The following is a 23,913-nucleotide window of genomic DNA, read 5'->3' on the forward strand; positions in this document are numbered from 1 at the left end:
AAAGTTACTCACGTGTCCAGAGAGGCTAACTGTACTGCATTTTTTGCTTCTTTCTGACTTTATCGGCTATATTTATATCTATTGTGTGTGAGTCGCCGATGTAAAAAAAAAAAAAAATAATTTTTTTATTAAATAAATAACATTACTATTAAAATTAACAACAATCTTTGAAAATTTGTAAATAATTATATGTTAATATACAGAGAACAAAGGTTTTCTAGTAATTTTTCACCAGTAAGTGACATGCCTAACTACACATGCTCCATACTATGGTGTCGTCATAGATTCCACCGAGTACTGAATGACAGTTGCTTCAACTTTCCACTTTCCGGGTATGTGATGCCCGCCTCCACTCACCACCCCTCCCCTTGGGGTCTTCTCCTTTTACTCCAGACCTTAGATTTCCAGAATCCCAATTCACGCGCACTCCCTCTCTCTCCTCTTGTCCTTCTCCGGCTCCCGGGGAATTTCTCTGGATATGATCAAACTATTATCTCCTCTGGAGCTCAATCTCCGCCCTCCGATTGCTTCTGGGCTCCATGGCTTCTTCCACGGCTCCGCAGGGGCAGGGGATCCACAGGCATGACATCCAGGCCGCCATGGCCAAGGCCGTCGAGCTGAGGGCCCTCCACGCGGCGCTGCTCCAGGGGGGCAGCGGTAGCCCTGCCGTCCCGAGGCTCCCGCCCGGCGCTTCCCCTTCCATTTCCAGGGGTTCCAATCAATTCTCCGCCGAGGATTACCCCGTCTTCACGCCTGTGAGTTCTTGCTGCCCTTGGCGGACTTGGTGCCCATCCTTTTTTGTGGATTTTTTTGGGTTTCGAGTTGACAATCTTGGTTTAATTTAAGAAAGGTGGTTCTTTGGCATAGATTACTCTATGGATTGCTTGTTTGGGGGGAGTTTGATCGATTCGTAGTGTTGATTGATGGATTCTGGTATCTGGTATCTTGTTTCAAGGAGAGTTGTTAATGCTCTTTATCCGGCTAGGTATATTTTAATTCAAAGGGTGCATGGTAGTACGGTGTTTTTGTTCCTTCGATCGATGATATCTTTTCATGCATCCTGTGTTCTTGAGTGTGTTATAACTGCTATTTGGTACTCTGATGAGATGGATGTTTGTGGCATCTTTCATGAAGGGTTAAGTGGTTCTACGTTTACCCAAGCTGCTGGTGTTTTTTTTTTAAAGAAAAAGATAAGGATTCTTAATGTCTCTGTTTTTTTTGATATGGCGATAAACTTAATAGATCTCCTTATGCAACCGTATGACAATATATAAAGAAAATTAAAAAGAAACCCGCTATATGTGGAGAAAAATGAATTCAAGCAGGAAATCCATGATTTCTGCACTCTGAAAAGAGACTACATCAATGTGCAAGAACAAAGAGATGATTCAATTATAGAGAGCAATTAACAAGTATAAATAGGCCACCTTTGTTTATTTTTCTTCCATATTAAGAAAAAGACCCTCCTTTTCTGATGCTTCGCCGTATCTCTTTTTTACAAATACCCAGTAAAGCCACTTTCCCCTTTTTCCTTTCTTCCTTTTTTGATGAACATTTTCCTTTCGTCCTTAATGAAGCTTACATTTTTTATGCCAAGGACAGTTTCACAAAAACCCTCCTTTCACTTTCTCAGATGCTCTAGAGGTGCAGACCCAATGCTTTATAACCTTGCGCTCATAAACAACCATGCTGGAGTTTTCTTTCTTGAGAGATACAGGAATCCTGATTAGATTTCAGCATAATGTCCATTTTTTAACAAGGCAGTCAGGCACTCACTTCCTACCATTCTCTACATTGGCTTCTGCTGGGTTCTCAACCTTGTTAGAGTGTTTTTCCTCCTTATCTTCTCATCCCTTTCCTGGGTTATTCTGGACACGTTCCAAATATTAGCTAAATTTTACGAAAATCAGGACTTGTTCGTTGTAAACCATTGTTCCAAGCTAATTACCACGATTTATGTCCTTCAATAACTCAAAAAAGCTGAATCAATTGATTGAAGTATCCAAGCACATGATTGAGGTCATCCCTCGTGAATCTCAAAGATGCACATCTTTGTTAAGTTTCCTTCTTTAGTCAGTTGAATAGGGTGTTTGAAATTGCTGTAATGTGCTGGGCCAAGCAGATGACAAATTATAAGTCTCTATTAAGTGACTTGTTGACCTAATTGAGAGTTTCTATGGTAAAAATTTCATCAAATACTACTTCATCACTCTGTTGAAAACTGTATTCTCAAAGTAAAGAGTTGTACTAACTTTTAGCTCCTCTATATACGTAGAAATATGTAAGGCTTGGATCTTGCTTTCAACTTGGTTTTTGTTATTGTACATGCAAATATGTGGGCTGCTTGAATATTTACAATGAAGATTAATCACAAAATCTGTTAGTTTTATCAGTGAAATTTGGTATCTTGTTTTATTGACTCATCCATATAGAATCTCATTAGTGGCCTTGCATATCGTGGCAGTGTTGTCTTTGTTTGAAACTTTTTTTGTCTAAATGTTGAATAAAAAGAACAACATTGATAAGTCAAAAGAGCTAAGCCATTTAGTAGTTCTCCTTCCCTTTTGTTGCATGTCCCGCGGGCCGGGGGGGTGATGGTGGTCGGGCTGGTAGTCTTTATTCTTTTTGTTGGCAGTGGTTTATTTCTTTGTTTGTGGAGGCTTGTTTTCACCTTCTGGTACTTGTCTTTTGTTGTGTATGCATATGCATTTTTAATAATTTCTAAGTTATAACTATACTGGCACTTGAATGCCTATCATTAGAAGAATGTCCATCATGCAGCGAAAAACGAAGATCTCTATATATTTTGTTACAAATTTATTTTCACAGGAGGATAGTAGTTGAACAAAATAACCATTCAAAAATCCTTTTTCTGGTTCATCTTTAATTAGAATTATCCATGAGATCTGTTGCTGTGAATTATGAGATCTTCATGTTACCAAGTCTTCCAAAGTTCGATCTTTCGATGGGTAGGGTTGTAAACAGACTGATATGAAGTTTTAGAGCTTCTAATTGAGAGATATAACTCGTTATTGGAATCTATGCAGATTAAAGAAGTATCTCCTAAGTAGTATTTATTTATTTATTTGTTGTGTTTGTAAAACATTTTTGTGACATTGAGATTTCTGCAGAGTTATGAAGAGGAACCCTTACCTGGATATCACTATATGCGTCCAGAAAACCGAAGCTTATCAGAAATCTGGCGCGGAATCGTGTTGGAAGAAGAAGGCAAAGATGATGAAGCCATTTCCTCTGATAATAGAAGTGTTAATAGATTTTCTTCTTCAAACAGTGAACAACATATTTGCTCTGCAAATAACCATTTCTCCAACAGAGGCTCATGTGTAAACCACGTGTCCCTTCTGCCAATTGTTCCAGGAGCTGATATCCTTAAATCTTCGAGCAGGAGAACCAATTCAGGAGAATTCAAAACTGTAACAACATGCAATACATGCAAGCCTGCAACTATCAATAGGGAATCTGAAATTGATCACAAGAATCATAAGAATGTTACTAGCACAGCACCAGAGCCTGATACACAGCCATCCACACAGTTACCTACAAAGCAGAGAGGGCCAATACTTTCATGGTTGTTTCCCAAATCAAAGAAGAAGCCCAAGTCGGAGGTGTCTGCAAACACAATAGAATCCGAGGACATGTCACAACTTTTAAAAGACTGGGGTTTGTTTTCTCTTGAGTCATTGAAGAAGGAGCTGCTTGAGGCCAATCAGAACCGGGATGCTGCATTGACAGAAGTTGCAGAGATGAAATCTTCATTAGGAGAACTGAGACAGAAGCTAGTGAGCTTAGAAGCATACTGTGAAGAGCTGAAGAAGGCTCTGAAGCAGGCAGTGCAAGCAAAGAGCAGTCAGGTTCTGGACGGGCCAAATTTGTCAAAGAGAACAAAACCCATCAGTGGCAGCAGAGAAAATTTAATGCCTGTGAGCCATGAAGTAATGGTAGAAGGTTTCTTGCAGGTAGTATCAGAAGCAAGGCTCTCTGTAAAACAATTCTGCAAGACACTCATCCACCAGACCGAAGAAACTGATAGTGAGCTGATGGAGAAGCTAAATTTGCTCCTCCAATCACATCATATCACGGCGAGCAACAGGTACTCAAAAGGAGTACTGTATCATTTGGAAGCTGTTATAAACCAATCTCTGTATCAGGACTTTGAGAACTGTGTGTTTCAGAAGAATGGATCACCAAAGTTTCTGGATCCCCAGCAAGATCACCAGGAGAACTTCTCAGCTTTCGTTGCACTACGGAACTTGAGCTGGAATGAGGTATTGCGCAAAGGAACTAAGTACTACAGTGAAGAATTCAGCAAATTTTGTGATCAAAAAATGAGTTGCATTGTTTCTATACTGAATTGGTCAAAACCATGGCCTGAACAGCTCCTCCAGTCATTCTTTGTCGCTGCCAAGTGCATTTGGTTGCTCCATCTCCTGGCTTTCTCCTTCAGCCCACCGCTCGTGATCTTGCGGGTTGAGGAGAACAGAACTTTCGATCCCCTCTATATGGAGGATATCCTCTTTGACCGCCACAGAGCACAAGCTCCAGCCCAAGTCAAGATCATGGTAATGCCAGGGTTCTATGTTCAAGATAGAGTGCTCAGATGTAGAGTTCTGTGCAGGCACCGGTCTGTAGCATAACCATTCATCGTTCATACTAATGTTTTTTTTTTTAATTTAAGGCAAGCTTTTAGGCTTCTAGCCGCCTGTCATATCCGAATCAATCTCTCATCTCCATATTGTTGTATTCTTCTTTTTACCTTTTATTAAACTACAGGTGTGATAGACAATCTAAAACTAAACTGTCTTCCTATGTTCTGGGAGGGGAAGATTGTAATTTCTATTTTGACTATTGTTGAAGCGTGTTTTGTGTATCAGTTGAAGTGAGTATGAGCAAGGATGATATGTTCGATAGGATTTTGCTTTGCATAATTTATTCTACTAAAATTTGGGGTGAACTGTTAATAATTTAGCTGATGATCAAGTAGACCAACCGATGAAACTACCTTGTGTTGGTTGCATCATACGTGGAAACCCATAAGGTTTATAGATGACTTAGATGCAAGCTTTTCAGACAAATGACAAGGGAATCCATCTACAGAAGAAAGTAAAATACCCCCTGAAAAATTGAATATTTTTTACAATTGTTTGTTCCCTTTTACAGAGCATCTGCAATTCAGAGATGAGTCTCGATATGATGGAAAGTCATTTGGTATTATTCACCTGTGGCACCTGTGTTGCTCTAAATTAAGTTTAAATGATATAATTGTCTAAAGAAAGATTATAAATACATATTTTAAATGGCAGCAGATTACAAAGCATGTAAAATATATTTGAGCAACTTTTATGAGAAACTGTTGCCCGAATTTTCTTCCATGCTAAAAGCCCTGAAATATCGACCTGGCAATGATAGCTCTGCGCCATGAGAAGAATCAAAAAGGTGGGACAAGTAACACAGAGCGGGTCAGCTAGCACTGGGGAAAAGCAAAAGAAACATGGAAGTATGACCAATCGGAAGCATTTATGTGGTCAGGCAGATTCCTTGCGCACAACGTGAAAGAGTTATGCTTCACTTTATTTAACTTTGTACATGGTTGTTCAGGCATTAAGCCTCCTTTAATGACACCCGGCCTCTTTTTACCCTGAGTACAGTTGCACTTTCTGCAGAGGTCCTGTGATCTCTAGCGTTTTCCTTCCTCCAGTCCAGAGCCCCCAAAGGTACTACTTAGGGCATGAACAAGCATTTTCTATCTTTCTCCTCTGTGCAGGCCTCACCATTTGTTATGCTGAGAGAGGAACCACTCTATTTCCTGCAAATATATATATAATGGTGATTACTTGCTGAGCTATTCATGGTGATTAATTGCTGAGCTATTCTTGAAACCGGAGGCATAGCAGGTTTGGACAGAAGATATTAGGGTCTGTTTAGATGTTCCTAAAGGTTGGATTGGAAATTCTACGGAATTCATAGATTGAGCCGTATTAACCTAAGATCTTCCAGCTCAATAAGTTTTTTTTTTTCTTTCTACAATCCAAAAAATAGAATCTAAGTTGGATTTGGATACGCCTTAAAAAATACAAGATAGATGGGCTAACATGTCTAATTTTTACATAATTTTTAGTCCAAGTTATAGAAATATCGAAGTGGACCCTTTGTTAGAAATTAGAAGTTTGGATGGGAGTAGACCAAACTAAAGTTTGAATGGCTACATAATAATCAGTTAGATGCTTGATCTGACGTTCACCCACTTACGCATGGCGTCATGCTTATGCTTAGCTCTCGTAGGATGAAACGTGACGTAATAGTTGGGCCAGGGTTGCTGTTTTGACTTGGAAGCATCGTAGGGGTGAAAATTTGGGCATTTGCCAAGAATTTTTATGGGACCCATAAGATCTTCGTCACTTTTTCTTTCTCACCGTAACCAATATGGAATCGAAACAGCACGGGCTGCTGAGAGAATGGCATGGGGATCTTCGTAATTCAAGATCGTTTTATATTCCTGAGGTAATCCAGATAGCGGTCCGCGTGCCCCCACGGAGACAAATCCATCCGTCAATTTATGTCAATCGGACGTGCCGGAACCATTCCCAAAATTGCAGCCTAACTCTTAAAATTGGAAGGTGATCCGTGGTCCGATTGAGCTAAAATTATAGTAGGCTCACAACACGTAGTTCTTCAATTTGTACGGTGTGATTGTCATTTGCAATCTTCCAACATAGTTAGATTCTGTAGAAATGTGACTGTTGTTCATGTAAGCTCTTCTCAATTTTTCTCTCTTGTTGTCGATGTTTGCCAAAAATATTATTCTTGAGATTATGTGGTGATATATGCCTCTAATTTTAGCTAGAGACAACAGATTGTAATATCCATTATTAGTTGATAGTGGAAGTTTTTTTGGATGGACTACAGTCCGTAGTATTTACTCTCTATATTAAGGAGCTTTTTTACGTAAAAATTTGGTGTTGTGATGGATCCCAGTTATACTCCACGTCCCAACCCAAGACGAGGAAGGAGAAGTGATAGTTGAACTAAGGAAAAAAAAAAATCCGGTACACCTTTTTTAGCTCTTTCTATCTAACATACTCCCTTTCTCACGAAGCAAAAACAAATTCTTTGGTGGCAGTGGCACTTCCAAAAACCGGATTCCCATCCACAAGGGATAGGGATAGGTGGGCGCTTAAAGATAGGCATACGTCGGCGTAGAAAGAAGAGATCCATTTTCTACAGAGATAGTCGAGCCTAGCTAATCCACTCACTCAGAAGAAGAAAGAGCACCCGAACCAACAACTGTTGAAGGAAATCGATACTATTTGAGGTCTGGAACCGTCAAATCAATTCCCTATGCCGAATACCACAACCCAAAGAGACGAAGGGGGTCCCCGGGGAAGCGAGATATCCACGTGTGTCCCCATCGTAGGGGTGAAAGTCAACTTTAAAGACCACGCAATAGCACGTATCTGGTAGGGTAGTAATTACGGGTATCGATCCACAGGGATTGGGGTACAGTTATTTTTCTTAAAAATAAAAATATTTAAAAAGAAGAGTTTGTGAAGAAAACTTAACTAAGAAATTTTAATTAAAAAAATGTAATTAAAATGATATCAGTTTGGGAGAACCTAGGGCATGGAATTCACCGCTAACATCGAAACAAAGATTAATTATATTTTAATTTATTCTTGGATTAACATGCAAATTGGCTACAAGCCTAATAAGCATTCAAATAAAATTTCACAAAAGTCATTTAGGAACATCCATCTTCAGTTAGCATGAAATGTCTACCCTAAACTAATGCGGCAGGATACTGCATCTTTCCTAAGCATGGATGATCTTACATTAACTTAGTGAGCATGAAGAACAATTGTATAAACGTCATACTTAAAATCACAGAAATTAAATATGAGATAAAAGGATATTCAATAAGATCAATTAGGTTCATACAATTCCAAGAAAAATAAAAAAAATACAAAACTCGTGTCTCTTTGTTAGGGCTGCATCCAGCCTTGGAGAGGAGATCAGCCTTCCATGGAGTCATGGGCGACAGCAGCAGCTTCTTTGCAGCAGGCTTCCATTTGCATCACGATCGGCTTCCTCTCCCTCAGCACTTCATTCTTATTTTTTTTTTTTTTTTTTTTTTGTATATGGGAAGTTATTTCCAAAAAGACCCAAAGTATTCTCTCCGCTTTTGGTTCGGCGGGAATTCAGCCTGAGAACCCCCCGCTTGCCCCTCGCTCCCATGGGATCCGTCTCCTTCCCTTCTTATAGCTTCAACCGCCCCCCTTTGGAATCAATCTGGAACCTTGATGAGCAGCTGGACGCGGGAAGATGGACTCTATCTTGAAGCAGGGGATAAGGATGAAAGCGGCTGGATGGAGATGGGATTTGTTGGCCGCAGGAGATCCGGACGCGGGAGAAGTTAGAGCTGGATCCCGAAGACTCTAGGAGGTACTCACAGACGCTGCGATGAACTTGGAAGGGAGTGATCCGTGAAGCTTTATTCCTTGATCCTTGGACACGCTGTTGGCCCTGATCCGAAGAGCTGGATGATGTGAAGAAATTCGGATGAAGTTGGATCACGGAGCATACGGACACGGAGCAGAGGATTCCTGTTTATCCGTGGATAGGCTGGGATTAATCTGGACGATGGCTGGCTTGATTCGGCTGAGAGGGAATCGCTGCTTACGAAGTTTGCTGGAGTCAATCCGACGGAAGAAGATGGGTTGGTTGGCTGGGATGTGATCCACGGAATGGAAAGATGCCTGTGTTCTGTTTCCGAAATAGGGGAGGACACATTTGGTTGCCGTGAAGCTCGGGACTCGGGAGGATGAAGTCTGGGAATCGGCTGAAACAAGATCCTTTGATGCTCATGGGATGGGAAGAGATCTTTGGGTGATGCGGACGAAATCTGGGAGGAGGTGATGTGGAAGATGAACACGGAATGGATCTGTGATGAAGAAACGATGGGAAGACGACACGGATGCGAGGGGAAGTTTGGATGTGAGCGTGGGAAGGATGAGGATGGGTTTGTTCAGAAGCAGAGGAAGATGATAAGCTGGGAGCTGATCGCATTGAAGGAGTCGGCTTGATTCTCGAATGCAAGGGATGTTGGTTTAGGATGCGGGATGAAGATAGATCACGGATGGGATGAGCGTGGAAGGAAGAAGCTGGCTTGGTTCTTATCCGGAATGCTATCGGGATACTCGGACGCGGCGAATGGAGTTGATCCGTGGGATATTGGGAAAGATGTGGAGAAGGGAACGCAGACGGGATGAAGGTTGGCTTGATTCGGAAGAGAAAATATGGGAGGCATTCTTTGCAATCAGTTCGGATGTTGCGGACGCTGATAAGATTCTTACTCTGTTCATGGATAAGAACGGGAAGGCTGGTTGAAAGATGCAGAGGAGGAGGAGGGTTGGATTCGGGATGAGCATGGGATTGTTGCGGATGCAATGGATATAGATAGCGAGCTCTTCCGTGATGCTGAGAAAGATTTGCTCGGAAAAACAGGGGGCTCTTTGGTCGAGTGATCCCATGCGAATGTAGAGACGGAGATAATTCGTGGATTTGGTTGTTTGGAATCCTCACTGGGTTCGGATAATGAAGGGGTCCGTGGGTCTTGGCTGGGCGTGGAAGAAGTTTGGGATCCGGTCGTGAAAGAAGGGAATGGCTGGGATATGAATGGGTGTGGGTGTGGGGTTTTGAGTGGCTGATCACAAATGGGATGATTGCTAATCTACGGTTGTGGTATGGGTTCAAGTAGTGCACCGTAGAGATGATGATACTAATCTTGAGAGGTTGAACTTAATTGGATGTGGGAGAAACTAAACCATAGTGGATGACTTGGGAATTATCAGACTGGACCTGCATACATTAAGCTTAATCAGTAAATAAGTAAAACTCGAATTACCTTTAATAATTTATTAAAATGCAATGATGAAGGTAACAAAATTTTTTTTTAGTTGAATTTACAAAATATGTGAATTAAAATAATGATAAGTGTTATGAATAAGATATTAATTTATGTATTATTTAGCACTTATCAAGGGGCAGGCCCAAGCTGTCCACAGGAGAACCTTTAATCGCAAAGCAATGGGCAGCAACCGTCGCCTTCAGACTAGCAGCTTTAGCCTTCCTGCCTTACTGCTTTAGAGCAGTTGCTTCTCTTTCTTTCGAATATATTTAATAGTCTTAAGCTGTAAACAAGAGGAGCAAGCATTAGTTATCCAAAGGCGTATGTTTGTGGCTTTCCCTATCGGCTACTTTGGGGTGAGAGCAACCCAATAAAACCAAAACAAACACAGATAAAATCACACCCTCCTCCCCTCGCTCACACTCTCATTTATTTCTCATACAGTGGCCTGTTGATAACTGACCACCGAAAGACGGGGCTGTCACTTTGGCTCTATGCTTCCCACGTTCACCCATCGACGTGTTGTGCATAGTTTCTGCCCTTCGCTCCACCGTTCTCCATTTCCCCTGTCTTCGCAATAGACTCCTCAGTAGACCAATTCCTCCTAACGCTCCCAGCTTCTTCTCGATCATCTCCTTCTCCACGTGCCTGGCTAGTCGACGCGGTGGTTGTCATCCATGGGGCATGGCCCAGAGACGCCACATATCTTGGGTTTGGCTTTCGAACTCGTCGGGGTCGGTTACACCTATCATGTTGCTCCTGTATTTCTGATAATTTGATCAGCTAGGTATTTGCAAATGTCTTGATATATATATTAGGTAGATTAGCTCTAGTTGTTTGTTTTCTAATAGGTTTACATAAGATGGAAGAGTTGTTAATTTTATTGTACTTTATTTATCTTGTTTGTTGCCATCCAATTCCAGCACCCTCTTTGTTGCTGGAATTTGGACCCAGGGGTGACCAACGGCTGAGAATGAGGAGCCCCGGCGTGAGATAGCGGGTGGCAGTTCGTCGGCGGGCGGCGTCCTCCGGGGGACCTGCAAAAAGCCGGTGGTCGGGGTTTCCGGCGCCGGCCCTCCGATGCTTAAGTCAGAGGGGGCAAATGTGTGGAGGGAGAGAAAATATATCTCCTAGATTTTCAGAGTCTAGCCCCCTCTAAGATGGAGGGGTTCCTCTTTTATAGAGGGGTACAGGATTACCTGTGATGTGACGGGGCAAACGGGTTACCATCATGATGAAGCATGGTCGTATGAATTAATGCACGATCGTGTGAATTAATGCATTACCATGGGAGATCAGGCCGGAGCCAGTGAGTCGTCGTGGCTGATCGGACGTAGCTGAGTGGGTCAACTGTTTACCGTGGAGGGCTTGAGATCCGTAGATAGCATGCGCATTGATTGTTGAGTGAACCGGAGATCAGCGGAGGCCATGCGCATTAATTGTTGAGTGAGCCGGAGATCAACGGAAGCCATACGCATTAATTGTTGAGTGAGCCGGAGATCAGCGGAAGCCATACGCATTAATTGTTGACAGCGGTAGCAGGGCATGGTCCTTGGTCGAGCTGCAGAAGGATGTGACCGCAGCGGGTGGATAGTAAGGTCGGGCTTTCGAGGTCAAGGATACTGAGGTCGGGCGTCTCGGGGTCGAGCGCCTGGCCGGGCACCAGGTCGAGAGCCCTGAGATCGGACTTCCGGTTGGGTATCTTGAAGTCGGACGCCTCCAAGTCGGGCACCTCCAGGTCGGATGCCTCCAAGTTGGGTGCCTTCGTCACGTGCCGGCAGTGTGTTCATGCATTTTGGGGCAATCCGCTTTTCCCCCAACACTACCCCCGACTTCCGAATTCGAGCCGTTTACGAGCTCGGGCGAAGGAAGTAGCTGCATTTATCGTATTAGCGGGGGCCAGGTGGCTTTGAGTTATTCCGTTGTTTCGCGCGCTTTGGGGCATCTTTAATGGGAGAAGATGGGGCGACACCCTTTCGTCTTTCGAGGTTGCTCCGCGCCCTGGGCTCATGATGGGGCTCCAGGATCCGACAGGACGCCATTTCGATTCTGCCTTAAAGGCGTCGATCCAGGTTGGTATGTCGCTTCGATTCTCGGGGCTGACACGTGGCGCGACCTAGACAGAAGGCAGGATCCGGTTCCGCCGATCTGGACCGTCGGGAGGGTCTATATAAACCCCTTGACTTAGCCCTAGAAAGGTCTTGCTTGGACGTTTGTAGTTGCTGCTCCCCTCTCTTCCCTCTGTCTTTCCCAGTCGCGACCGAGTCTTCCCGGCGGTGCCCTGAGGCGATTTCCGGCGACTCCACAGTAGGTCATCTTCCCACATTGGCTCGGGGATTCCTCTTCTTCTTCTTCTTCTTTTCCTCCTTCATCCTTTGTTTTCTTCTCCATCTTTCTTTTTGAAATGGGTCATGGTCCAAGTGAGGTCGGGTCTAGCCTGACTGAGGAGGAACTAGAGCTGGTCCGTTCCCGGTTCTTCTTCCGGCCCGAATTTCGTCTCGAGCCTGCGGGGTCGGAGGACCGGGTGACGAGACCTCCTCCAGGTCGGATCGGAGTGTACGTTGAGACACTCTGGGCCGGCCTGTGGTTTTCTCTTCACGAGTTCGTGAACAATTTGCTGGTGGCGTACCAGCTCGTCCCAGCACAACTTGCTCCGAACTCGTGGAGGATCATCATCGGGTTCCTTTTCCTTTGCCTTGCGCATGGGATACCAACCTTGGTGAACGTCTTCCGCCGGTGCTTCATATTGAAGTCAAACCCGGCGGACGGGGAGTGGCTCTATTTCGCCTTTTGGGGCGGTAGGCCGCTCTTCAGAGGTGCCCCTTCCTCCATTCATGAGTGGAAGGAAAAAATTTTCTTCCTTTCCTCCGAGCTTACGTGGGAATTTGACCCGAGGTGGGGGCATCCCCGGCTGAAGGCCCTCAATAAGCTCCTCCAACTTTCGGCGGACGAGCAGAGGGTTCTCGACGCCCTGCACGGCCTCGGGGGGGATATCCTTCTGACCGACCTCCTGAGCGAGGAGGCCCTGGTGAACGTCGGCTTAAGCTCGGCGCACCCCGAGGGTAAGAGCAGTTGCACTGCTCCTTCATTTCACTGTCTTTTATCTTATCTATTTCTTTCCTTCTTTTTTTCGGTGTTGGTCTGATACTTAGAAATTTTTCTTCTTTTCAGATATTCCCAACATGGTGACCAACAATACTGCGCTCTTCGTCCGACTGAAGAGGCGAGCTGCCGAGGTCGGCGGGGCTCACCACGAGCCCAAGAAGAAGGCCAAGTCGGCCTCAACTTTTGCTCTCCCCAAGGCGAGGGGCTCTGCGGCAGGAACTTCCGGATCCGTCCGGGAAGAGATCCCAGCTGCCGAGCATGCGAGCTCGGGTCCTGGGGTCCTGGGCATGTCTTGTCCTGCCGTCGTGAGCTCGGGTAGGCCGAGCACGTCGGGGGCCACCTTCCCGAGCTCTTCCGAGGTCGGAGATCACTCCGAGAGGGGGTCTGACGACTCGGAGTCTCCAATCCACGAGGGCGCTTCGGCCCTCCGAGATAGCAATATTGCGCATGAGGTGTTTCGCCGCGCACTGCTTCCCGCCGATCGGACCGAGTTCGAGACCACCGATCCCGGGAGTCTCGTTGATGAGGCCTACTGCACTGCCGTCCGGGTAAGTAGTCTTAGTTTTTGCTTTTTTGACCGTTGACATCTCCTTGACCTTTGTTGATTTTCATTTTCTTTCTTTCTCTTCCTCTCCTTTTGGCAACACCTTCACCAGCTTGATATGCTAGTGCTCATTGCGTCGGAGTGCGATGGTGCAGCTCGGAGGAGCCGGAGGCAGTTGGAGGCGGCCGAGAAGAAACTTGCCAACTTCGAGGCTATGCGGCGGGAGGCCGTCGCAAGGATGGGGGCTGCTGAAGCCGAGCGGCGATCGGCGATTGATCAGCTCGAGGAGGAGAAAGCCTCGCATGCTTCGGCGAGGTCAGAGCTGCACGCTTCCGAGGCGCGTTTGGCCGAGGCCCGCTCGGAGGCCGCCGGCCACAAGTACGAGGTGGGCGTTCTCCGCCTGAAGGTAGAGCAGCTCGAAGCTCGGGAAAGGAGGGCACTGGAGCAGGCCCGGGATGCGGTGACACTTTTCAAGGACGCGAAAGAGTTCCGTGATCTGCTGGAGGAGGAGGCCGTGGACGGATTCCTCCGGAGCTTCGAGAACTTTCAGAGGCAGATGCAGCGGTTCTGCCCCCAGCTTGACCTTACAGGCATTCGGCCAAGAATGGGGATCGGCGCAGAGAGCGAGCCCGACGTTCCCGCGATCCTCGATGCTGAGTGGGAGGTCGCTGAGGCCGAGGCTGATGTGGCCGAGCAGCCGGCGCCGGAGGCTCCCCTTGGGGAAGTCACCGGGGGCGCTCCTGAGGCCATTGGCGAGGCCCCGTCTGAGGTTGCCACGGAAGGTCCCGAGCCAGTCCCTGTCGAGGACCCCTAAGTGATCCTCGTGGATGACCCCGAGGTCGGTGCCGATGCGGCTGCTGCCCCTTAGGACTTAGTCTTCTCTTTTTTCTTTGTTCTTTTTGTAAGTGAGGTTGGCCTTCAAAATTATTGTACGGTCGAACCTCAATTTTGTACTTGGCCTTCGGGCCTTTATCAATGAAGAACTTTCTTTTTCTAAACTTGTGCTTGCTTCTGTTTGCATAGTTGATAAACCTTTATTTTGGCTGCTTAAGTTGGATTCCTCTTTGGCGAATTCCTTCAAGTCTTCAAGCTCGGCTAAGTCTTTAGACCTAGATTTCGGAAGAATTCACTAAGTTGTTAGGATTAGCTCTAAGAGGGATCACGTTAAGGCTCTAGGCTTAGACTTTAGGAGAACTCGCTAGGTCTTTGAGCTCGGGCTCCGCAGAAGCCCCGCTGGGCCTTTAGGTTTATCCTCTGGAAAAATTTTGTCAAGTCCCTGGGCTCGGCTTCCAGAATAAGCTTGTCGAACCTTTGAGTTCGGGCTCCGAAGATAACATAGGCCGAGGTCGGGCTATCGTTGGAGCTTTCATGCTTTTGATCTCGAATGTGGTCGGAGTGTCATCAGGTAGAATTAGAGCTCATGGTGAGTGACTTGGCGCTTCGGAGCTCGGCTTGAGCATCATTGGGCGAAGCTCAAGGTCGTCGTTACAAGCCGTCTTGGCTTGAGTCGACGTTCGAATTTGGCAAGGCCCTCATCCAGAGGGGTCTGGAGCAAGTGAAAATTGAGCTGGAGATTGGCGGCGAGGAGCTCACCGTGCTCGATCGGGAGATTATGCGCGAGGTTGAGGGAACCTCGGCTTGTGGTTGACCGTCCATCGGAGCCGGGCATCTCATGTTGAGATAAGCGACTCCTATTTGAGGTCGACTTTTAGTGGTGTTCTTTGGCTTGTAGTCCGCTCCCACAGGTGGTGCCGTTTGTTGTGGGGATGGCGCTTTGGCCGGAGCCTCGCGCAACAGCGTAGCCCTCATCGGCCGAGCAGAGAAGGATACTGCATCCTCTACGAGGTATTGTCCGCTTTGGGTGCGCCGGCACACCAGGGGGTCTGCGTAGGTACTGCCCCAACGTCGAACGCCACGGGGATCCACGTAGGTACTACCCCGTCGTCGAACGCCACCGGGGTCCGCATAGGTACTACCCCGTCGTCGAATGCCACAGGGATCCGCATAGGTACTACCCCGTCGTCGAATGCCACGGGGGTCCGTGTAGGTACTACCCCGTCGTCGAACGCCACGGGGGTCCGCGTAGGTACTACCCCATCGTCGAATGCCATGGGATCCACGTAGGTACTACCCCGTTGTCGAATATCTTTCCGAAGTCGAGGGAGCTTGGGCTCACTGTCGACTCAGCGGGGCATCCCGATCTTAGTTAGGGGATCGAGCACGAGGTCGAGGGAGCTCGGGCTCGCTGTCGACCTGGTGACGCTTTCCGAGGTCGAGGGAGCTTAGGCTCGCTGTCGACTCAACAGGGCATTTCGACCTTAGTCGAGGGATCGAGCATGAGGTCGAGGGAGCTTGGGCTCGCTGTCGACCTGGTGACGCTTTCCGAGGTCGAGGGAGCTTGGGCTCGCTATCAACTCAGCGGGGCATCCCAATCTCGGTCGGGATCTTTGATGGAGACTGAGATCGAGCTCGACATCGACGTGGCGAGGTGTTCCTTGGCTGGGGCATCCGAGCTTGATCGGGCATCCAAGCTTGGTCGAGCATCCGAGCTTGGTCGGGCTTCCTAAAGCTCACAAGTGTCCCAATATCAGGAAGAGCATAAAATAATTAAAGGAGAACTGTGAATGGATTAACATGAGAAGGGGATGAGAATTATGTTTCTAATCGTCGAGGACCCCTGAGGGCTCTACTGGTAATACATCCGAAGGTTTTCGGAATTCCAGCTTCGTGGAATGAGGGTCCCTTCGAGAGATTCCAGCTTGTATGCTCCGGGCCGCTGGACTCGTGCAATCCGGTATAGCCCTTCCCAGTTCGGGGCAAGCTTTCCCTGCTCGGCAGGCTGAGAAGCTTCGACCCTCCTGAGGATGAGATCTCCTGCCTTAAAAAGCTTGGCTTTTATTCTGGAGTTGTAGTACTGTGCCGTTTTTCATTGATATCTCGTCATGCGGACTTGGGCTGCCTCCCTTGTCTCCTCGATGAGGTCCAAGTTGCCCCTGAACTGCGAGAAGTTGGAGGCTGCGTCGTAATGTTCCACTCTTGGCGAGGGGAGTCCAACTTCTAGGGAGATGACAGCTTCTGTTCCGTATGCCAGGTTGAAGGGGGTCTCGTCGGTAAGAAGTCGGAATGTGGTTTTGTAAGCCCAGAGGACATTGTAGAGGTCTTCGACCTATTGCCCTTTGGATCGGTCGAGCCTAACCTTAAGCCCCTGGAGGATGGCGCGATTCGTCACCTTGGTTTCTCCATTCGTCTGTGGATGGGCTACCGAGGTAAAGCGGTGGTCGATGCCGAGCTCGGAGCAGAACTCTCTAAAATGGGTGTTGTCAAACTGACGGCCGTTGTCAGATATAAGGATGCAGGGAAGTCCAAATCTACAGATTATTGACTTCCAAACAAAGTTCCGCATCTTCTGCTCGGAGATTCGGGCCACTGGTTCGGCTTCGACCCACTTAGTGTAGTCGATGGAGACGACCAGAAATTTTTTCTGCCCGATAGCCAAGAAAAATGGCCCCAGGATGTCAATCCCCCATTGGACGAATGGCCAGGGGGTACTGATCGAGGTCAGCGGGGTCGAGGGTCGGCGCTGGATGCTGGCGTTCCGCTGATACCGATCGCACCTTCGGACGAAGTCCGTTGCATCCTTTTGAAGTGTGGGCCAATAATATCCTTGGCGCAGAATTTTGTGGGCCAGTGCTCGGCCTCCCGGATGGTTCCTACATATCCCTTCATGAACCTCTCGCATAGTATAGTTCACCTCTGATGGACGGAGACATTTAAGAAGGGGAGAGGTGAAAGATTTTCGGTAAAGCTTGCCTTCATATAATATATATCGGGAGGCTAGACGCCTGATTCGGCAGGTCTCGAGATCATCATTGGGGAGGGCTTCATTCCGCAAGTAACTGATGAGCTCGTCCATCCAGCTCGGCTCGATGTCGATGCAGAGGTTTGGCTCGGGCTCCTCTGTGCTAGGCATTTGGAGATATTCGAGCACTGTTGCCTTAGGGAGCTCGCTTATGCGGGAAGTCGCCAGCTTCGACAATTGATCTGCCCTTATGTTCTCTTTTCTGGGGATGTGCTGGATGTTGAAGGAGCCCAAGATGGTCGTGAGGTCTCGCACCTTTTGGAGATACCTCTACATTGACGGTTCTCTTGCTTCAAAGTCTTCCAAAATCTGGCTCACGATCAGTTGGGAGTCACTGAAGACCTTCAGGTCTTCCACTTTCAGCTCCTTTGCCAATTTGAGCCCGATGATGAGTGCCTCATATTCTGCTTCATTGTTCGAGGTAGGAAACTCAAAGCATAGAGCCTGCTCCACGACTACCCTATCTGGGCTGGTGAGAATGAGACCTGCTCCACTACCCCCCGAGGTTGAGGAGCCGTCCACATATAGAACCCATGGCTGTCTCGAGGTCTCCTCCACTGGCATGAGTGAGAGCTCGGGATCGTCCGACAAAGTGCACTCTACGAGAAAGTTAGCGAGCACTTGGGCTTTGATTGCCGGCCTCGGACGGTATTCAAGGTCGAACTCCCCGAGCTCAACTGCCCATTTTGCGATCTTCTCGGCGCGATCCAACCGTTGTAGAATTTGCTTCATAGGCTGGTCGGTCAGTATAGCCACAGTGTGGGCCTAGAAGTTGGGCCGAAGCCTCCGAGTTTGAGATAACCAGGGCAAAGATTGTTTTCTCCAATTTGGAATATCGGATCTCGGCATCCCTCAAGATCCGGCTGGCATAATACACTGGTCTTTGAAGCTTGTTCTCTTCTCGGATCAGGACCGAGCTTACCGCAACCGGGGAGACGGCCAGGTACAAATAGATGAGCTCACCCTGCTGGGGTTTTGTAAGCAATGGAGGGGAAGCAAGAAGGCGCCTAAGCTCTTCAAAAGCTTGCTGACATTCCTCCGACCATAGAAAGTTCTTCGGTCGCTTGAGGATTGTGAAAAATGGGAGGCACCGCTTGGCCGACCTGGAAACAAATCTTTCCAGAGCTGTGACCCGCCCAATGAGCTGCTGTACTTCCTTGACCGTCTTTGGTGCAACATCTCTTGTAGCGCTCGGATCTTCTAGGGATTTGCCTCGATTCCACGCTGGGTGACTACGAAGCCAAGGAATTAGCCCGAGGTGACTTCGAATGCGCACTTGGCAGGGTTGAGCTTCATTCGATACTTCCTGAGTGTGGAGAATGTCTCATCGAGGTCAGCCACATGGTTCTCTGCTATTCGGCTTTTTACCAACATGTCGTCCACATAGACCTCCATGTTTCGGCCTATTTGATTTTTAAAGATCTGGCTGACCAGCCTTTGATATGTTGCTCCGGTATTTTTCAACCCAAAAGGCATCACTTTGTAGCAATAAATGCCTTTGTCGGTGATGAAGGCCGTCTTCTTCTCGTCTTCTGATGCCATTCGGATTTGATTATATTTCGAGAAGACGTCCATGAAGGTCAGCAACTGGATTTCCGAGGTGGAGTCCACGAGCTGGTCAATGTTGGGGAGTGGAAAGCTATCCTTTGAGCAGGCTTTGTTCAAGTCGGTGTAGTCCACGCACATGCGCCATTTTCCATTAGCTTTCTTCACGAGGACCACGTTGGCGAGCCAGTCTGGATAGGAGACCTTCCGGATGAAGTCGGCCTCGAGAAGTTTGTCCACTTCCTTGGCCGCTGCTCATTGTTGTTCCGAAGCGGAGCTCCGTTTCTTCTGCCGCACAGGTCTGCAGGTCGGTTTCACCTGGAGTCGGTGAACCATGACCTCAGGGTCTATTCCTGGCATGTCGGCGGGCGACCAGGCGAAGATGTCTATATTGGACTGAAGAAACTCGATCAGGTGGTCTCTTTCGCAGGAGCTCAGGCCGGAGCTGACCTGCACGGTTAGCTCTGGACAATTTTCTTCTCAGGAAATTTGGGTAAGAAGCTCACCAGGTTCTACCCGTTCCTTTCGGAGGTCGTCCCGCACTTCCAAGATTTCGATGGGCGACGTCTGATCTGATGTTTGGGTTGGCGAGTTGGCTGTCTGATCTGATGTCTGATCTGATGTTGAGTCGCTATATAGCACCGCTTAGCTATTGACTAGTCCTTACGAACTTCGCCTACTCCTCGGTCAGTGGGGAAACGCACAAGTAGGTGATAGATCAAGACCACAACTCGGAGGGCATTAAGCCTGGTCGTCCAAGAATGGCGTTGTAGGCCGAAGATAGGCGGACCATAAGAAAATCCATCCTCACAGTACTTTCTCGGGGAGCGAGCCCGACTGTGACAAGAAGGCCGACCTCGCCCTCAATCGGGAGCGAATCCCCGGTGAATCCGACCAGCGGATCATTCATTCTTCGAAGCTGGCTTTCTGTTATTCCCATTTTTTGATAGGCATCGTAGTACAAGACATTTGCCGAGCTTCCATTATCAACCAGGATGCGCTTTACATCAAATTTATTTACAATCATGGAGATGAGCATAGCATCATCATGAGGAGTCTCAACTCCTTCCAAGTCCTTGTCCGAGAATTGGATGGCTTCGGAGGTGCGTGGGTGCTTTGGAGGGGTCCTTTCCTCGGCTTGTTCTCCAACTGAATTTCCTCCTCCGATAGTGTTGATGATGCCGGCGATAGGCCTGTTGTCATTTGGACCTTTGGGCAGTGCGGCATTTTCCACTGGCCTTCTTTCCTCACGCCAGTTCCGCACAAACTGGTTGAGTACTCCGCGGCGGATAAGCGCCTCGATCTCATCCCGGAGCTGGAAGCAATCCTCCGTGTCATGGCCGTGGTCCCAGTGGAGGCGGCAATACTTCCTAGGGTTGCACCGAGCTCCTGTATCCCACATCGGGGGTGGAGGTCGGAAGTAGTCTCGATCTTCTATCTCCATTAGGATCTCTGTCCGGGAAACATTGAGGGGAGTGTAGTTCTCGTACTTCCCCGAGGGCATTCGTGGCCGCGGCGGAGATCTCGATCGAGGCGGGGACCTTGGTCGAAGCTGTCCCCGCTGTCGAGGTGGACTCCTTAGCCGAGGCAGGTTCTTATCTCGATGGGGAGACCGGCTTCTCGGGCGGCCGCGCTCCTCGCGGCATTTCTTCTGCTTCTTTGAGGCCTGCTTGGTCGCGCTCCGCCTGGAGGCGATGAACTCTTCGGCCTTCGCATACTTTCGAACTCGGGCCAATATCTCAGTGAAGTCGGCGGGAAAACTCTTCTCAATGGAGAAGTGGAACCTGCAAGATCGAGCCCCAGTCTTCAGTGCCGACATGGCTATCGACTGGTCGGGCTTGCGGATCTCACATGTTACAGCGGTGAAACAGTCAAGAAAGTCTTTGAGGGATTCTCCCTCCTTTTGCTTAATATCAAGGAGAGAATCTAACGTTCGCCGTTGACGTCGGCTGGCAGCAAAGTTGGTGGCGAACTGCTTGCCGAGCTGCTCAAAAGAGGATACCGTGCTTGGCTTCAGTGCAGAGAACCAGAGCCAAGCCGTTCCCCGAAGAGTCACTGGGAAGGCCTTGCAGAGCACAGCCTCCGAGGATCCCTGCAATGCCATGAGGGCTCGGTAACTTTCCAAGTGGTCGAGGGGGTCGGTAGTTCCGTTGTAGGGCTCTACTTGGGGCATTTTGAACCTCAGGGGGACCGGCTCATCCTCGATCTGGCGGAAAAATGGGGACTTTGTTGTAAACTCAAAGTCACCCTCGCGCCTCGCCTTCCTGCTATGGAGCGTTTCAATCTGGCGCTCGAGCTTCTCGACCTTCCTGTCGAGTTTCCCACCCTGGGGGATTGCCACAGTTGTCTGCTCCGGCTCGTGTTGGTCTGGGGCTGACTCAACTTCCGAGCGCTGTGGTCTTTTGTCTATGCTCCTTCCTGGCAGTTCTCTCCGGGGAGACACTCGGCCTGAGCCTTGGTAGCAGCACAGTTCTTCATTGTTGGCTCTCGAAGAGCCATGGAGATTCTGGTACTGGGGCGCCGGTTCGTCTGGGGGAAGCACTGGCTGGACCTGGGCCTGTGGAGGCGGCATAAGTGGGGCCTCCGCGCGTTGCAGGCCTTGGATGGCCGCGGCCAAGGTTTGAACTTGTTGCACCAGGATGTTGAACTGTTCCGGCTAGACATGGGGAACTGAGTCCGCCGGAGGTCTTGATGGTGAATTCTGGACAGAATGTCCAGGACTCAGTGGGAGACGCCGGGATGCATTGAAGGCTCCTTTGCTCCTCAACTTCATGGCCACAACTCGGGCCCTTCCTCTAGCGCCAACTGTTGTTGGAATTTGGACTCGGGGGCGACCAACGGCTAAGAAGGAGGAGCTCCGGCGTGAGATGGCAGGTGGCAGTTCGTCGGCGGGCGGCATCCTCCGGGGGACCTGCAAAAAGCCAATGGCCGGGGTTTCCGGCGCCGACCCTCCGATGCTTAAGTCAAAGAGGGCAAATGTGTGGAGGGAGAGAAAATATATCTTCCAGAGTTTCAAAGTCCAGCCCCCTCTAAGATGGAGGGGTTCCCCTTTTATAGAGGGGTACAGGATTACTTGTGATGTGACGGGACGAACGAGTTACCGTCATGATTGAGCATGGTCGAGTGAATTAATGCACGATCGTGTGAATTAATGCATTATCGTGGAAGATCAGGCCGGAGCCAGTGAGTCGTCGTGGCTGATCGGACGTAGCTGAGTGGGTCAACTGTTTACCGTGGAGGGCTTGAGATCCGTAGATAGCATGCGCATTGATTGTTTAGTGAGCCGGAGATCAGCGGAGGCCATGCGCATTAATTGTTGAGTGAGCCGGAGATCAGCGGAAGCCATGCGCATTAATTGTTGAGTGAGCCGGAGATCAGCGGAAGCCATGCGCATTAATTGTTGATAGCGGTAGCAGGACGTGGTCCTTGGTCGAGCTGCAAAAGGATGTGACCGCGGTGGGTGGATAGTGAGGTCGGGCTTTCGAGGTCAAGGATACTGAGGTCGGGCGTCTCGGGATCGAGCGCCTGGCCGGGCACCAGGTCGAGAGCCCTGAGATCGGGCTTCCGGTTGGGCGTCTTGAAGTCGGACGCCTTCAGGTCGGGCACCTCCAGGTCGAACGCCTCCACATCGGACGCCTCCAGATCGGACGCCTCCAAATCGGATGCCTTCGTCACGTGCCGGCGGTGTGTTCATACGTTTTGGGGCGATCCGCTTTTCCCCCAACACTCTTCTTGGATCTTCTGCCACTTTCTTCCTCGCTTCATTCTCTTCAATCTCGATTCTCGAATCTTGATAGCGCGGACGAAGCAAACAGCTTGAAAATCAACGAGCGAGAAGGTGCCTCGAAAGCAGCTGGCGACGAAGGCGGCTCGGAAGTCGGCGCCGCGACGGGCGGGGTGAAGAAGCCGCCTAGGTTCCGGCCCGGGACGGTGGCACCTGCGGGAGATCTGCTAGTCCCATGAGAGCACGTCAAGCACGTGACCGTCGCATCAGGGGGCAAGCGTGCCGAGGCCTGTCTGGTGGGGATCTTTGAGGACGCTAACCCTTGTGCCGTCCACGCCAAGCACGTCACCGTCGTGTCCAAAGGCATCCAACTGGGGCCGTCGCATCGGGGGCGAGCGTGCCTGGACATTCGTTTGCAAATCGCTCGTCTTCTGATGGAATGAAGGGGGAATCGAAGGAGTGCCGTCCAGATCCATGTCCGTTCCCCTGCTTCGGATTGGATTTTCTGTTGCTATCTTCCTCTTTGTCTGTGCTTTTGGTGAGAAGCAAAAGGAATATTTATAGGTTGTCGTATGTAGTACAACTACCGCGGACGTAGAATTTTATATTTTTCCTCTTTCTTTAATGCAAAGTTTTGCTTTTGTTACTTGCTTGACGGATAAAAATTAGTTTATCTCCGTTTCTTTTATTTTTTTGGTAGAAATATCTCAATTCCCGGTGATAACTTATCCTACAACTTGTTGTTTGTCGTGATAGAATTTTATTAGTCTAAAGACTAGTTTTTTAAAGCAATGTGATGCGATTGAGGAGAATGAAGATTTTCTTCTATCCACTCAATTTGAATTTCTTTCAAAAAAAATAAAAGAAAATAGAAGAATTTCGAAAATAGAACTTTAAGTCTTTTTTTTATTTTATTGATTATCATCTACACCTCTTAAACCGAGATATATAGTCCCTATTTATAATAATAGTGAGGTTTCCTCTTCACTATTTGGGTTGAATTCTCTCCTAGTTGGACTAGATATCCTAAAATAAATATTATTAATAAAAATGTTTTAGACAAATCTAAAATTCTTTAAGAAGATACATCTCGACTTCTACATCAACTTTCTCTTGTATTGCTTCGTCTGATTCTTATCGGTTAGAGAGCTACGCTTGATCAAAGTCTTACTTGAAAAGAAACTTTTAATTTGTCTAGTCCGTTTCGAGGCTTA

The 23,913-nt window shown here is 48.2% G+C and overlaps 1 protein-coding gene and 1 pseudogene across 1 annotated transcript; both read left to right on the top strand.

Moving 5' to 3' along the window:
- Positions 1-305: 305 nt before the first annotated feature.
- Positions 306-4,928, top strand: LOC103714956 (IRK-interacting protein-like). The gene is made up of 2 exons (XM_008802445.4): positions 306-755; positions 3,132-4,928. The coding sequence occupies exons 1-2, from the start codon at positions 540-542 to the stop codon at positions 4,653-4,655; spliced, it is 1,740 nt and encodes a 579-aa protein (XP_008800667.1). The 5' UTR covers positions 306-539; the 3' UTR covers positions 4,656-4,928.
- Positions 4,929-21,472: 16,544 nt separating this feature from the next.
- On the top strand, positions 21,473-23,142 carry LOC113463242 (annotated as a pseudogene).
- Positions 23,143-23,913: the final 771 nt, after the last annotated feature.

The sequence above is a fragment of the Phoenix dactylifera genome, unplaced genomic scaffold, assembly GCF_009389715.1.
Source record: "Phoenix dactylifera cultivar Barhee BC4 unplaced genomic scaffold, palm_55x_up_171113_PBpolish2nd_filt_p 000064F, whole genome shotgun sequence".
NCBI lineage: Eukaryota > Viridiplantae > Streptophyta > Magnoliopsida > Arecales > Arecaceae > Phoenix > Phoenix dactylifera.

Bases quoted from the DNA above. Each gene is read 5' to 3' on its own strand.
- LOC103714956 (XM_008802445.4), top strand. From the start codon at position 540: ATGGCTTCTTCCACGGCTCCGCAGGGGCAGGGGATCCACAGGCATGAC. The intron at 756-3,131 runs GTGAGTTCTTGC...AGATTTCTGCAG, and splicing joins ATTACCCCGTCTTCACGCCT to AGTTATGAAGAGGAACCCTT.